The sequence below is a fragment of the Columba livia genome, chromosome Z, assembly GCF_036013475.1.
Source record: "Columba livia isolate bColLiv1 breed racing homer chromosome Z, bColLiv1.pat.W.v2, whole genome shotgun sequence".
Taxonomy (NCBI): domain Eukaryota; kingdom Metazoa; phylum Chordata; class Aves; order Columbiformes; family Columbidae; genus Columba; species Columba livia.
The window spans coordinates 72795554-72810011 of record NC_088642.1 but is presented as its reverse complement, the minus strand read 5'-3'; the positions used below and the strand labels follow the sequence as shown (position 1 = coordinate 72810011).

The 14458-nt window shown below is 41.0% G+C and overlaps 1 protein-coding gene across 5 annotated transcripts in view; it reads left to right on the top strand.

Annotated features, from left to right (window-relative positions):
* Positions 1 to 14458, top strand: part of ECPAS (Ecm29 proteasome adaptor and scaffold) — an 84056-nt gene that overhangs the window by 44361 nt on the left and 25237 nt on the right. For all 5 annotated transcript variants that reach the window (XM_065046353.1, XM_065046356.1, XM_065046357.1 and 2 more), the window contains 12 exons: positions 1815 to 1895; positions 2349 to 2577; positions 3125 to 3216; positions 5000 to 5134; positions 6943 to 7108; positions 7516 to 7688; positions 8174 to 8275; positions 9741 to 9864; positions 10749 to 10894; positions 12010 to 12064; positions 12849 to 12963; positions 14230 to 14295. In XM_065046353.1, coding sequence (XP_064902425.1) covers positions 1815 to 1895; positions 2349 to 2577; positions 3125 to 3216; positions 5000 to 5134; positions 6943 to 7108; positions 7516 to 7688; positions 8174 to 8275; positions 9741 to 9864; positions 10749 to 10894; positions 12010 to 12064; positions 12849 to 12963; positions 14230 to 14295 — 1484 coding nt within the window. The remainder of the gene's footprint in view (positions 1 to 1814; positions 1896 to 2348; positions 2578 to 3124; positions 3217 to 4999; positions 5135 to 6942; positions 7109 to 7515; positions 7689 to 8173; positions 8276 to 9740; positions 9865 to 10748; positions 10895 to 12009; positions 12065 to 12848; positions 12964 to 14229; positions 14296 to 14458) is intronic.

The following is a 14458-nucleotide window of genomic DNA, read 5'->3' as shown; positions in this document are numbered from 1 at the left end:
GGGATAGGAAAATCATTCTTTGGTTGGGCTGGTGAAAAATAATATTGTGCATAAACCAGAAAAAAGATTGCAGGCTAGGAAAGGAGATGCTGGAACAAGTGAAGAAGTCTGGTTTGTTAAAGTCTTAATTATTCATCTTCATTGCAATCTGTGAAAATAATGGCCATGTACACAAGTCTAGTGTATATGCTAAAAACTGTACCACTGAGTTTAACCTCAGATTTTGTGCAGAGACACCATCTGGAGAGGTGTTAACATCTAGTTTGTGTTACACACCTCTGTGTATAGTAGCTAAACTAGGCTTTTAAGCTATGAATCTGATGTGAAAGATGACTGACAATACTTTTTTTTTCCTCTGATGGTCTATTTTTTAAAAAAAAATGTCAGAAATATATCATATTGGAGCACATCTGGCTTCGGAAGAGCTCTGTGATTGCAGAACTCTCACACGTGAGAGATTTCTTGTGAAAACTTGTATGCTCTGCTGATGGTGTACTCTGCTACTGTAGGAAATATTCGAAGCTTTATGGAAAACCTTGCTTTTGTCCAAAATACTGGTTATTCAACTAGATATAAAAAAAATAAGAAACCAAGATATAGTTTTAGATAACACTTAAATGCCAGTCCCCTTGTGGTTAATTTTATTTTTTTTTTCACTTCTGTAATGTCATTAAATAACTATAGTATAACTAGTTTAAGCACTCCTGAGAAAATCAAGATTCCCTCACTTCTGGGTGAAATAAAAGAAAAATAAAATGAGCACTTTTCAGATCTTCCTTACATGTCCTGAAGGCATATTAAAAAATCCTTTCTTTGGTTAGTTGTCTCAAAGTGTGAATTTTCACCTATGATGAATAATCTGCGAGTGCTGGAGATGTTTGAGTAGTTTGTATGCATTGCTTGGCAGAGCAGCCCAAGATGCATGAGTTGATGTGATCCTTCTTTCCTTCTGCAAAAAAATACGTTAAAGAGTAGGACCTGATCTGCTGGATATGGATGGGAACCCATTCTTCAAAGGAGTAATCTGGTTCGTTAATTCAGGTTTTCACTAGTGGTTTTGGATGTCATTGAAGTTCCAGTGCTGCCAAAGATCTGAGCATGTTATGAGACCCAAGAACATATTGACGTCTGTGCCACTGCCTTGTGTTTATTCGGATGCAAGGCTGCCGTGCTGAGCCCAGCCCTGGCGCCAATGTGCATATTGCACAGAGGATCCTGTCATGCTTTCCTGCAGCGTTTGCAGTGGGTGTCACTGGAAAACTTCTGTTCAGATGTTTTTGCCCCGGAATATTCCTGCTGTCAAAGCTAACATGTCCACTGGAGGAGTTGCTCACCTCTACCTAGTAGGCAGCAGGGCCTGAGAGAGTCCCTGGGCTTGACTGGTGGGGCCCAGGCACCCACCTCCGGTACCGGGGAGCCTCTCCAGGCAGAGCTGCCCCCCAGGGTTCATGGCTGCCTGTCGGCTGGGGTGCTTCAGAGTCTGGAAGTTTGTCAGTTATTTCATTTCTAAATTCTAAAGCAGTTGTTTTTTTCCTGAGGGGAAGACAGCACATTGTCCTCCTCCAGCCTTCCTTGCCTTTCCCTCCACGAGTTCAGAGTTTCCACTTTCTGAGTTGATAGGGATGTAAAGCTGATGGACCTAAACTGTACTATTACCAAGTGCACTGTGTGCTTCTTGTTATAGAACTGTTGTACATTTTCAGTTGCTAAGTGGAGGATAATCATAGTTGCATCAGCAAAATTTCGTTGACCTTTCCAACATCTCTGCTGCTCGTGGGTCTGACTGTTCAGTCTTAATGCACTCTGTTGTTTAGGCCTCTCACCGAATGAAAACTCCAGCTAAATACATGACTGGAACTGCAGTGTTGCCTTTCAATCCTGCCACATTTGGAGAGGTAATTGTCTGGATTTACTTCTTGGATAGCTGTACCATTATTTAGAGGACAGTGTAAAAAGCTAACAGATGCCATAAGTCACCCTACACTCTAAAGTTCTTTTTTTAAGCAGATGTTGGGGTTGACTCTCCATCTTTTATCTGTCTGTCCCTAAAATGGCAGTTTAAACAGGATTTTCATAGGGGGGTGGGAGGAATGTTCCCAAGAGGGCTGCTCCACAAAGGGAGAAACTGGCAATCCTGTGCAAAAGTCCTGTTATGCTGGTCCTAAGATTTGTTACACTTTGTGCCTATGTCCATGCTGACTCTTCTGTCCAGATTTGGTTAGAGAAAGAACTGTATTGTTTTGATTACACTAAATGCAGCATATTTGCTGCCCTTTTATTTTGTCTCCTCCGTGGTTTTCCAAGTCCTCATGCACTTACTGTCGCGTGTTTTTCTCTTCTGTACTTAGATAGTTCTGTATCTGCGGATGTGTCTTGCTCACAGTGCAGGTGTGATGCCAACCTCACAGAGCCTAGCAGATATGCAAGATCATGCTCCAGCCATTGGACGTTACATAAGAAACCTCATGTCTGGCAACCACATATCTTTTTCTTCCTCCTCTTCTTCAAAAAGTGGAGAAACAAACCCTGTACATATATATATTAGCCTTCTTCAGCAGCTGCTAGCTGGTGTTGGAGGTGAGATGCTGTGTGCAGCTTCATCTTGAAGAAAATAAAGTCTTATTTGAAATTTATTGCCGCGCCCAGTGCTTTGAACTTGTCTGCAGCAATCACAGACTTGCAGCATGGACTATATATAATACTCTTCAGTTTAAACTTGTTCTCTTTTGTGCTGCTGTGTAGGTGGGAGAAGCAGGACAGTCAAATTTTAGCATTGCTTTACGTAATGCTTTAAAATTGTGAAGCCATTGTCTGTAACAGCTTCCTCAGCAGTGAATGCTATGTCTTCTGCACTCTGATAATAGCATATCTGTGACAAGTGTAGTCTTAAAGCACTTGGATGCCTCTAAAACAAATTGCTACCAGAATGTTTGCTTCTGTTAGTTTCCCTAGTATTTCTGAGAAATTTTATGATCTGTTATTCTGCATTATTTGTTATCCCTAGTGAAATGCAAGTGAATGCTTTGAAATGCCTGATACTTCTTAACATGCTTTTATCGCTCATTGTTAGTTGGTTTTAAATATTGCAGTTGTTTAATAACCTGTTTTTTTAATTACTGTTTAGGTTTGCCAGTCATGTATTGTCTTCTAGAAGTTGTTTCAGTGTATCCAGAAAAACTAGCCACTAGATTTGTAGACAAAATGGATTGGATAAAGGTATGTTGAAAACCCTTTATTGTTGTGGTTTGGTTTATTTGTTTGGTTTTGGTTTGGTTTGGTTGGGTTGGTTTTTTTTTTTGTAAAGGGGCTTTGGCATTAGCAAGATCTGTCATTTTCCTATGGTGGAATGGAGTATTATTTCCAAGTATGCACTTAATTTGAAATCTTGTATTTCTTCCTACAGTCAACACCTCCTGAGCTATTCCGTGTAGCAGGATGGGGAAAACTATGTTTTTGTTCTTTGGTGTTATGATTTTGTTCGTTGACTGATGTTTTCTGGATAATCTGTGTCATCATTCCTGTTAGCATAGTGAGTTTTTCCTGTCGATCAGAAGATCCATTGAACAGCAAAAGAAAACTGAAAACAAAATTCTGCAAATTTTTTTAAGAATTGTTTAACAGTGGGAATGGTCCAGTTGGAAGATGAAAGTGGCTTCTCAGAAAAATGAGATTAATTAGGTCCTTAATTGTATTAGAACCCTTTATGTGGAGGTTTTTTTAACTTTTTTTTTTTAATTAGCCTCAAGGGAAAAAACAGATAAAGTGGAGCCTACTTGGGCATAAGCCAAAGAGAATTCTGCTTTCACTAGATTATTTTCTCAGGGAACTTCCTGCTTTTCATTATTTGCTTCAAGCATCCAGGATTTGCTAAGGTCTTACAGGTTGCTTTCACTTTCATTGGGGGAATCTGGCAGAAAAAAACAATTGGTCTAGTTAAAAATAAGAATGTGTTTGATAAATTTCTTCTGCTGATATCTGTACTGCATTGCGCTATATACAGTTTAAGCCATTTAAGAGCACGTATGAATCTCAAAGGAGAGGACTTGGAAACACACTTCTTTTCAGTATTGCTCATCATATGCAGAAAAACCTTTTTTTTTTCCTGGTGTCCAATTGCAAAATTAAGCTGATACTGATACTACCTAGTTACAGACATGTAAATCATCCTTTGTGTGATTTCTGTTTGCCAAGTGGAAGGCACAGGTCCAGGGGTTTGTTGGAAGTCAGCTATGTGATCTGATGCAAGTTTTGAGTTGAAGGTAGAGTTATGTTTCATGAGCCTCACAGATCTAATTTCTTGTTTGTTTGCTTGGCTCATTTTTGCTGCGTCTGCAGTGGCCCAAGACATCCAAAGCTTTTGGTATGAATTTTTTACATTAGTGTCTTGCATTATACACCACATTAATGTCAGAGGTAAGATTATATCCTAACAAATTACCTGAGGCTTCCCAAATTCAACTTTTTAATAATTTAGGTAATATGAGATCTCCAAGACACGGTGGATTAATTTGCATTGAGAGCTGTGATTTCCCGAACGCTTTATTGTTGTTTTTTTTTTTGGTCACCATTGGATTTAACTGGTTTAACCTCTTCATTTTTTTTTATTAATAAAAAAGAAATTAATGCCTCCAGTATCTCAGGAAAAACGGTATCTTTAGGGTTTTTTTTTAGCTTAGTGTGGATGCAAAATCTGGAAGCTCTTCTCTGAAGAAAAAATTCAGCCAAGCGTTCAGTCTGTGTATTGAAGCCAGAATGAGCGGGTAGCCCTCGTGTGGCTAGTGGTAATCGTCTTCCTAAACACTGCGCGTGTAATAAATGCTCTGCTGAACTGAGTGCTTTGTTTCTGACTAAATGATAACGCTGTCAGTTGGAAGAGTGGTTTACAAGTTAAGTACTATTTATGCAGCTGCTCGACAGTTGTGCTTGTATATTGAAGCTCTGTATGAACAGACTGTATAAGAAACTGCTTCTGTATTTTTCTTCTTAAAATCTCCCGCAGAGCCTGATGAACACGAATAAAGAAGAAATGCGTGAGCTTGCAGCCCTGTTTTATTCCGTAGTGCTGTCTACCATGTCTGGAAATGAGCTCAGGGCCTCCCTGGAGCAGTTGATCAAGATGACGAAAGACAACCGTGTAACTACCTTCCTTTGTCTGCTTCTTCTTGTTTTTTCTCTTGACATGTAACTGATAGGAAATCTGAATCTCACAGTGTGTCCAGGATGTATTAGCCTTAATCTGAGTGTAAAATTAACTAGATGACGTCCAGTTGGACGGTGAGAAGGGATTTTTCTTGTAGGTGAGTGCAACAGATCTTAAAATAAATTAATCCCTGAAGTTGTTGTTAAGGTCAGAAGAGGGGTTTCCTGGAGGTACTCCCCAGGCAAAGCCAGCACTGTCATGTGTTTAACCAGTTTTAGCTAGCTTATCCCACTGAGTGTTAATGGATCACACTGCCTACCTCAAATCATTTGCTGATTCCCTATTTGTGACTACAGGTCACATTCTACAGAACTAAGGAAATGTTTAACTCATTAAATGTTCAACTCCCCCTCCCCTCCTGAGCCACAGCCGCCTCCTGGCTCCGCATCACCCCAGGTCTTGTTCCGACAGCAGCCTTTGCTGGGTGAGGGCTGGTTTCTTCCCTCCCACCCCACATGGACTGCTCAGCTGTTACACGGTGGGTTTGCCTGCCTGCCCTCCTCCTGCAGCTCCTTCCCCCTCCCATTGTCCTTACCTCTGCATTTTGCCACAATAAGCATTGAGAAGGACTCCTGAAAACAAATTGGGCAGGTTTCTTTGCTGGTGTGTCTTGAATCCTGAAAGGGAAGGACAGTAGTACCGTTTTTAGGTTCTGTTTCCCCAAGAAAATTTTATATCAGTCTCTCTGAAGGACTTTATGGGCTGCTATTTTACATTGGAGGTAACAGGCTCAAATATGGACAAGATGTGCTGATTGCTTTATGCTGTAGGTAGCAAACACGATTTAATTTGGATCTGTGAAAGCTGTGTCTGTGAGCCAAAGCGATGTCATTGCTTGGTTTAGCATAGGGCGCAGCTTCTGCAGTCACAAAGCTGGCCCAGACGGGTCCCAGCCCCCACGGCTGCTTTCTGCCCCTGTCACCCGTGAAGCCATGGTTGACCTGTCACAGAACCTGGCTGGGAATAAAGAGGGTTGTGAACCATGAAACGACAACAAAAAAAGGCAGAGTGTTCCCATGCATTTTTGAGTTTGAGTCAGGTAGAGCTCCAGTGTGCTGTGGATATACAGAACCAGTGGGGTGGTGGTGATCTCTAGTGGCCTGGCCAGGACTGCGGTGCAGATGGATAGCTGAAGTGGAGAGGGTGAAGGACCGTCTTCAGCTGGTTTGCTGCTGTGAGACCACAACACAGAGCAGTCCCTGGTGACCAGGCTAGGCTGAGGATCCCGTCCTGGCAGCACAGTCATACTGATGCAACTTTCTGCAGTGTAGGATGGCCTACTGAACTGTTTAGAGGCATTGACTTCGGTGTTTGTAGGCCAAGTGTGTTCTTATTCTTAGCAAGGCAAATCTAGACTAATTCCCCTGTACTGCTTTGTACCAAAGAGTATATTTTGTCCCCTAAATCTGAGTATGCTCAACAAATCAGATGAGTTGGACTTTTTTTTTTTTTAACCTAGCTACCAAGGGGTGGACTTTAGGAATGTGAGTGCTGGTGATAAGTTCTTAATTTGTCCTCTTAAATCTCTTCTGAGTTTTGTTACTTTTATCTTAAAGAGCTCCATCCGTCAGAGAACACTAAAAATATCAAATTCTCTGTTCTTCCATTATGTGTTACAACTCTTCGTTTTTCATGGCGTCTTCTCATCTGGCTTGTCCGTATGTGTTTTAAAATAAGTGCTTTGTGCAAAGTGTTACTTGCTTTGAAAATAAGATTTTCTGCACTGTTGGTATTGTCTGTAGAGCCCGGAGGTCCAACATGGATCCTTGTTGGCTTTGGGATTTACCATAGGAAGGTACTTGGCCAAAGGGAAAATGAGAACAATGGAGCTGCAAGACATAAAACAGCCAAACACTGCGGTCATGCCGGAACAAGAACAGCTCATAAAGTTAACGACAGAGACAATAGGTAACTTCCTGCCTAAGACTTTGCTGCATGTAACAGTTGTTTTTTCAGCCATCCCTGGCTGAGGACTTTTCTAAGATATTCACCCCATAGATACTGCAATCTTGAGTTCACTTTCTGTGATAGAATTTACAGCCCGTAAAAATGTCATGTGATTAGATCCATGGACATAACTCTCTTCAATAAGAATTAGGTGGGCTTTTAGCTCATAGACCAACCTAGCAAAATTAGGAGCGGTGCCACTGCCTGGAATCCTCTCAGTGTCTCCTTTCACTTTGATTTTGTTCTAACATGATGCTGTAGACAAGATAAACACTTTGCTTCTTGCATGGGTAATATACAAGTGCCTGCCTGCACGTTGCTAAATAATGATACAAAATCCAAGTGATCCTGTTTTACTTTTTCTGTAGGTTCTTTTCTGGATAGCAGCTCTTCCTTCCTTGTGGTTGCTGCTTGTACAGCTCTTGGGGAGATTGGCAGGAACGGCCCCTTGCCGATCCCCAGTGAAGGACCAGGATTTACAAAAATGCAACTTGTTGAAAACTTATTGGCCCGAATCCCTTCCAGCAAGGAAACAAACAAGGCAAGATTTTGTAGTATTGTTATGATTCTTGTTCATTTCTGGAATGCACTGTCCCTGGGTTTATGTCTTACCTGCCCAGCTCAGCCTTGGTTTTTAAAGGAATTATGCTTATTGTTTGCTTTAGTGAGTCAGAATTAGGCTAGGGGTTTTCAGGATTAGGCTAAGGGTTTTTCAAGTGGCGTCGAGCAGTTGATCGCTTCTGCGTTCTGTACTTCTATGTAAGAGCTTAAGGGATGAGAACTATGAAGGGTCCTAATTTTAATTCAAGAAAAATGAGAGTATCTTTGCTTACCTGGAAATAAACCTCAAAGGTAGCATGACATTTGTTTTGATCTGTATTTTGGAAGAGAGTTGCACTGATTGAACTGATAAGTCACTTGCATGTCTAATTTCTGGTACCTTAAGTGAAAGAGTGGGTTTGAAGTGTATCTTCTGGATTTACAGGAAGGTTATGTGATGATACACGTTTTTTGTTTCTATTTAAGATGAAGGAACGAGCAATACAAACATTGGGTTACTTCCCAGTTGGAGATGAAGATTTTCCCCACCAGAAGCTGCTGTTGCAGGGTTTAATGGATTCTGTGGAGGTGAGGCACTATCCATGTATTAGTCTTTATACTGCAGTGTGTATTTCTATTTCAATGCTCTTTATATCTTTAGAGCCAAGTTTGCAAGGCAAGCTGTCTTTTTGTAATAGTGTTGCTGGACTTCTAAAAACTGTCTTGAAGTAGAGAGCAGAGGTATGTTTGGGGCTTATAAAATGTCCTATGCCATGGTTTAAAAACTTGCCAGTCAAGGTCTCTGCCCCAGTCTCTGAGACAAATATGCATTCCCTTTCAGGAGGACTGTCTGTACGGGTAAAATTTTAAGAGCTTATAGTATTGAAGCCATAGGCCTGTACTTTGACCTTCAAAAGTACCCTAGAAGTAGATAATATAAATAGACCTTTTTCATCTGAACTACATCAGCTGATATAGCACACTTGAATTAGAAGCTTTCTGTGTAGAAATATATCTATCTGTTTTCAATCTGAATGCATTGATGTAGTGAACTGTGTTCTTTTGCAGTACTTCAGAGCTGCTCTACGTATTGCAGTATGCCAGACAGCAAAATTAAATAGTCAAGGAGCGTTTTTATTGTTCTTCGTTTACAGCTTGTTTTATCTTTCTCCCTTGTTCATACTGACACAGGATTCAGCATTGTAGAAGCAGCTATTCTGTATCAGACAGGTTGGGTTTGCTGAGTCTTCCAATCTGATGTGACCAAGCAAGCAAGAATAGTAAGAACATTGTGTACAAAAACATGAAGTTATGTCTTTTAGGTGCCGTGTTTATCTCCTGTAATTGTTTAGGGTCATTACAGCATCTTTTATAAAATGTGTACTTGAAAAAAGAAGGGCTTACATCTCCAAATGCCTGAGCATTTTGTGCTTCCAGGGAGTAAGGAAAGCTATCTAGAAGTATCTAGAAGGTACTCAACAGGTACGGAAATCAGTTCTTACGATTCAAGATTCATCATAAATAGTGAAAAAAAAGTGGCAGAACTCTTCACATTCTTTCCTGAAGGAAAGAGAAACAATGGAAAATATTGTCTGCATTCTTTTAACATGAAAAACAAATTTGTGCATCTCTTGGAGATGATCAGCTTCTGGATGGAATTACAGGACAATATTTTACTCCTGCATACAAAGCCACGGTGATTTTCATTAATGACTGTCAGTCTTGTTCTAACTTTTTAAACATTTTCCTCCTTTCTCTCCAATTCTTTCAGTTTACTAGGGTGAACTTTTGCAGAGACTAGCAAGTGCTTTGTAGGGGGCACACTTTTAGTGTGGAAATTTTAGCTCTTATGATTCATTTTTTTGAGTCTGACATGACCTCAGTTTCCATCAATTTCAGTGGGTCTGAGGTGCCATGTAGTCTCAGATGCTCACCAAAAGAGGGATCTTGCTGAGAATTGGGACTGGGAGAGAGACCGTGGTTTGTTGAAGTGCCAAAAGTTTTGGTTTGTGTTTAATTAGTAGTGTCAGTGAGGGTCTGTTGTGTTTTTCAGGCCAAGCAAATAGAGCTGCAGTTCACTGTTGGCGAAGCTATTACCAGCGCTGCTGTAGGAACCAGCTCGGTGGCTGCACGTGATGCGTGGACAGTCACAGAGGAGGAATACATCCCTCCTTCAGGTAGGCTTTCCTAACACAGGAGCTGGGTTCAGGAATGTAAAATCTCACAGTGCTGAACTAGCACCAGGTCATTTCACCTCTTCAGGTCTGTCTGCACAGACAGTAGAAGACTTTGTTTCATGTGCTGTTTAAATAACTTCTTGATAAAATCTAATTCATTACCACTTGAAACTGCATTTGTTCTATTTTTTTTCATTTTGTGTTGCCATGTAGTGTTAGTTTCAGGTTTAACATACACAAACCTTTTAAAATAGCGTTTTAGATCCTGCACTGGAAAATAGGTCTAAAAAATTAGGTTGCAAATCTTTTTTGAACAACTTGGACTGATATGATTAAGTGACATTTACATGCAATAAATGCAGGAGTTTTATTTAAGGACTAATATTGTATACCCATTGAAATACAAGCATGACAAAATGTTAGCTTCAAAACAGACAGCTGTAAATATCAGCCTCAGACCTGCAAAACGGTGTTTTAATGTTGTGAGAGGGGTCTTAGATCTCTGGTGTACACAAAGCTGAGCATGTGCAGAATGGGATTGAAATCAAACCCTGCTGTTGTTCCAGAAATTTTGAGTCCTAACAAAAAACAGTAGTGCACTGAATCTTATGCAGTATGAGTGGTATCCCTTTTTGGCCACAGGGTCTGAAAGAGTTTCGTGAAGGGTTAAGATGACTCTGTTCAATGTTTCTATTAGGAGAAATACTTTCACAGTGACTCCAGTGAAGACTTTTCCTGAATAAGCAGAGATTAAGGCGTCACTTGAGTACTCACGGGCTGATTAGTTTTTTTATTGCCACTGCACATTACGTTGAAATTGAATGGGACGTGGCTGATTCACAAAGCTCCCTCCCCTCCTTTCTTTCTTTCTTGCTTTCATGTAGATTTGAAAGTGAATGATGTGGTTCCCTGGGTCCTAGACCTTATTTTGAACAAGCACATTGTCAGCCCCAACCCACACGTCAGGCAGGCAGCTTGCATCTGGCTTCTGTCGATGGTGAAGAAGCTGAGCACGCATAAAGCAATTAAGGTAAGAAATATGCCATTTCTTAACACTAGCTCATTGTCTCTATGTTTTTGCTTCTCAACTTTTTCTGTCCCTTCCTTCTCCTTCAGTTGCATTGCTTTTTTTCCCCCAAGTGCTGCTGCAGTCCTTATCGAGGTCTTTTTGAGATGTGTCTTATTGTTTGTTACTAGGGCAGCATACTAACTGACAGACAAATGAGACTGTTTAGCACCTTTATAAACATCTGACTTGCACGCAAGTCAGACTGTGCTTAGCTTAAGTAGCCGTTGAGATGAATTAGCAGTACATCTTCCCTTGGGAAGAAGAGGTTGGTGTCTGTATTGTTTTTAGGATTTATTTTTGGAAAGTATTGAAAGGAGATCTAGGAGGGGAAGAACTAGATGGAGTTCCTGGACTTGTTTGTTTTACAGATTTTATCACAACTTTGGTACCTAGAAGCAGTTACAATATGCTTCTTGTACTGTGTATTTTTTGTGTGCTTTGATGAAAACCTTATATTTACAGTGCTTCTCTCCAATAAGAGAATTTGAAAGGTCCTGTACACAAGGACTTAATAAAGTATTCCCAACCAAAATGTCCTCTCTCTGCATAAACGTACTACGGACTGTCAGGGCCCTATGCAACCATTTTGTGCTTTCCAGGTAATGATAAAGAACTTTGGGACAATAGGTGCTTTGCAAATGTTGTCTGTTTGTTGCGTGTAAAACCTTGCCGCATATTACACTTGTCTAAACGGTGCGTGTTGTGGAAGGTGACGAAATTCACTAGAGTGGGGATGAGGAAAAGACACCCTCGCACAGAGAATAGCCCCATCTGACAGCAAGCCAGTTTTATGACGTGTTATTGCCATGTATTAGGCAAGGAAAATAAAATACATGGCTTACTAGTGGTGTGGTAACTCTAAAAAGGTGCTGGACAAATAACTGTTTTATTCTGTGAATGTCACTCAGGCTACTGCTTACATTAATGGAAAGCAGGACAGTTATTGTCGTAAGTGTAGGTTAGCTAGGCAACCTCATTGATAAAATGGCCTGTTTATCTGTTAGGAACTTTCTTGAGACCAGACAAAGGATCCAAAACCTGAGATAAAAATAATGCCTTTTTTTCTCATCTTGCAGTCTCATCTCAAGGATATTCAAAGTGCATTTGTTTCAATTCTGTCAGATAGTGATGGTAAGTACTACCACATCTTAAGAATTTTGTCTTTTGGTGGACTTTTAACAGATTGGAGGGAATCTTGGAGCATGCAGAAAGTCACCTACACCCTCTCTGTCAGTCAGCATTAACAGGTGACTGTAAGAAACATCCCATTCCTGACCTAATAGGAATTATTTCTAGGCTTTGCATGTAGAGATGAGAAGCACGTTTTTCAGTCATTTACTAACCAAACACAAATCTTTTTCTGCACTTGCCCTTCAGACTGTAGTAACAGAAACTGTCCAGTGGTGCTGCTTCTGCTCTGCTTTGGGCAGTGGGATGCGTATCACAGTATTCTGCGTGGACGGGAACACTAAGCCCTCTTTAAGCTAGTAGATTTTGGCTTGTAGGTCTGCCCGTGGCAGCTGGTGGAAAGGGCAGCATACAGCACCCTATCTGAAGCTCACTGAAGTTGAAGACAGTATTACCATTAACTTTGCTGGACTTTATGGACCAGTAGTGTGTCAGGATACTTATGGCTCTTGGAACTCTCTCTGTTATTTTAGAAACCTGCAGGGACAATATTAACATGAAGATGTCACCTAATTTGATGGGGGACATGCCTTCAGAACAAATTGCTACTTCAGAATGCAAAGCTTGTGCCTTGCCAGACTAGATCTGCTCTAAAACGGAGAGCTGTCAACTGCAGCGCAGAGCCCTGTTTGCTACATCATGCTTTTGGTTGGATTGTGTTCTTGAAATTAGTGTGTTACTTATTTATGTGGTTATCTTTAATTTTACTTTGTAAAATCTCTTGCAGAGCTTAGTCAAGATGTTGCTTCGAAAGGTCTTGGGCTGATATATGAACTAGGAAGTGAACAGGATCAGCAAGAGCTAGTCACCACACTTGTTGATACCCTTATGCACGGGAAGAGGTACAGTCAGCTCAGAACACAGTGTGAGAGTGCTCTGAGATATGTGTCTGATGGGAACAAAAATGCACATCTCTTGTTTGTGGGAAGAAATGTTTTCTAGCCAATGGCAAGCCGGCGTCCGTGTATTGCCAGCAGGTCAAACTGGAACATTTCTTAATGCAACTTAGAATTGGTTGTGACTGAAGTTGTTCCAGTTTTGTTCCATTGAAAAAAGCTTAAATAAAATTATACAGTCCTGATTCAAGCAGTTCGAAACAGCTGGTGGTTGGTTAGATTTCCTGCTTACTGCATTGTGTAATTGCCAAGGACAATGACCTCTTGCAGCAACTCTGAACAATGTGAACGTTGCAGAAGTGAGGATTTGCTTGTGCCTGAACTGGACCTTTTGCTGAGAAAGTGTTGTTAATGTTCACTTTTCAGCCTTAGTGCAAAAAATGCTGGTCTTAAAGGACTCCTGGCTACTGATCATGTTGGTTAGGCTGGCGATGCTCTTCTGCAGCCCACTCCTGTCTTAACCTGGTGTGGATGTGACCACTGTGAATGACAGAACCCCAGGCTTGGAGTATGGGGGTCCAGTGGTGTAAACAGGAACAAATTAGCTGAATGGAAATGGGATTTCTTTCATTTTGAAGTAAAGAATTGCTGCCCATTATATGGCTTGTGTCTGGGCAGAATTGAAAGTGTTTTGACTTCTTACCTTTTGACTGCACAGCAAACCTCTCACTTTTCTGCCACATCTCCTTAACAGAATCACAGAATGTTTGGGGTTGGAAGGAACCTCTGGAGATCATCCAGTCCAACCCACCTGCTAAATCAGGTTCACAGAGCAGGTCACACAGGAATGTGTCCAGGCGGGTTTGAATGTCTCCAGAGAAGGAGACTCCACAGCCTCTCTGGGCAGCCTGTTCCAGGGCTCTGGCACCCTCAGAGTAAAGAAGTTTCTCCTCATATTCAGATGGAACTTCCTGTGCTTTTGTCTGTGCCCATTGCCCCTCATCCTATCATTGGGCACCACTGAAAGGAGTCTGGTCCCATGTTCTTGACACCCACCCTGGAGATATTTATAAGTCTTGATAAGATACAGGTTAATGAGATTCCTTGCAGTGTGTGTGGCATTGCACACCTGTGTGGGTTTTGTGGGGTTGGAACTGAAAGAATGGGAAACTACTGACTTAATAAAACAAAACAAATCAACTTGTTCTGTAGCATGCAGTCCATTCCAGGATAGAGTTTGGTAAAGCTAATACTGGACCTCTTTTCTACCAGAGCCAAACATGAGATGACTGGAGAAACTGTGGTGTTTCAGGGTGGCCTGAGCAAAACGCCAGATGGGTGAGTTTACTGACAGTCTCAATGACAGACACACAATTAGTGCTGAAACAGTATTCCCTTGCTTATAAATCTGCTTCTTGAGCTTTTTGTTCCTTCTTGTTCTCTAAGTTACCATAGCTATTTTCTTGCAGTACAGACAAGGTATTCATTTCTCTCTGTTTGC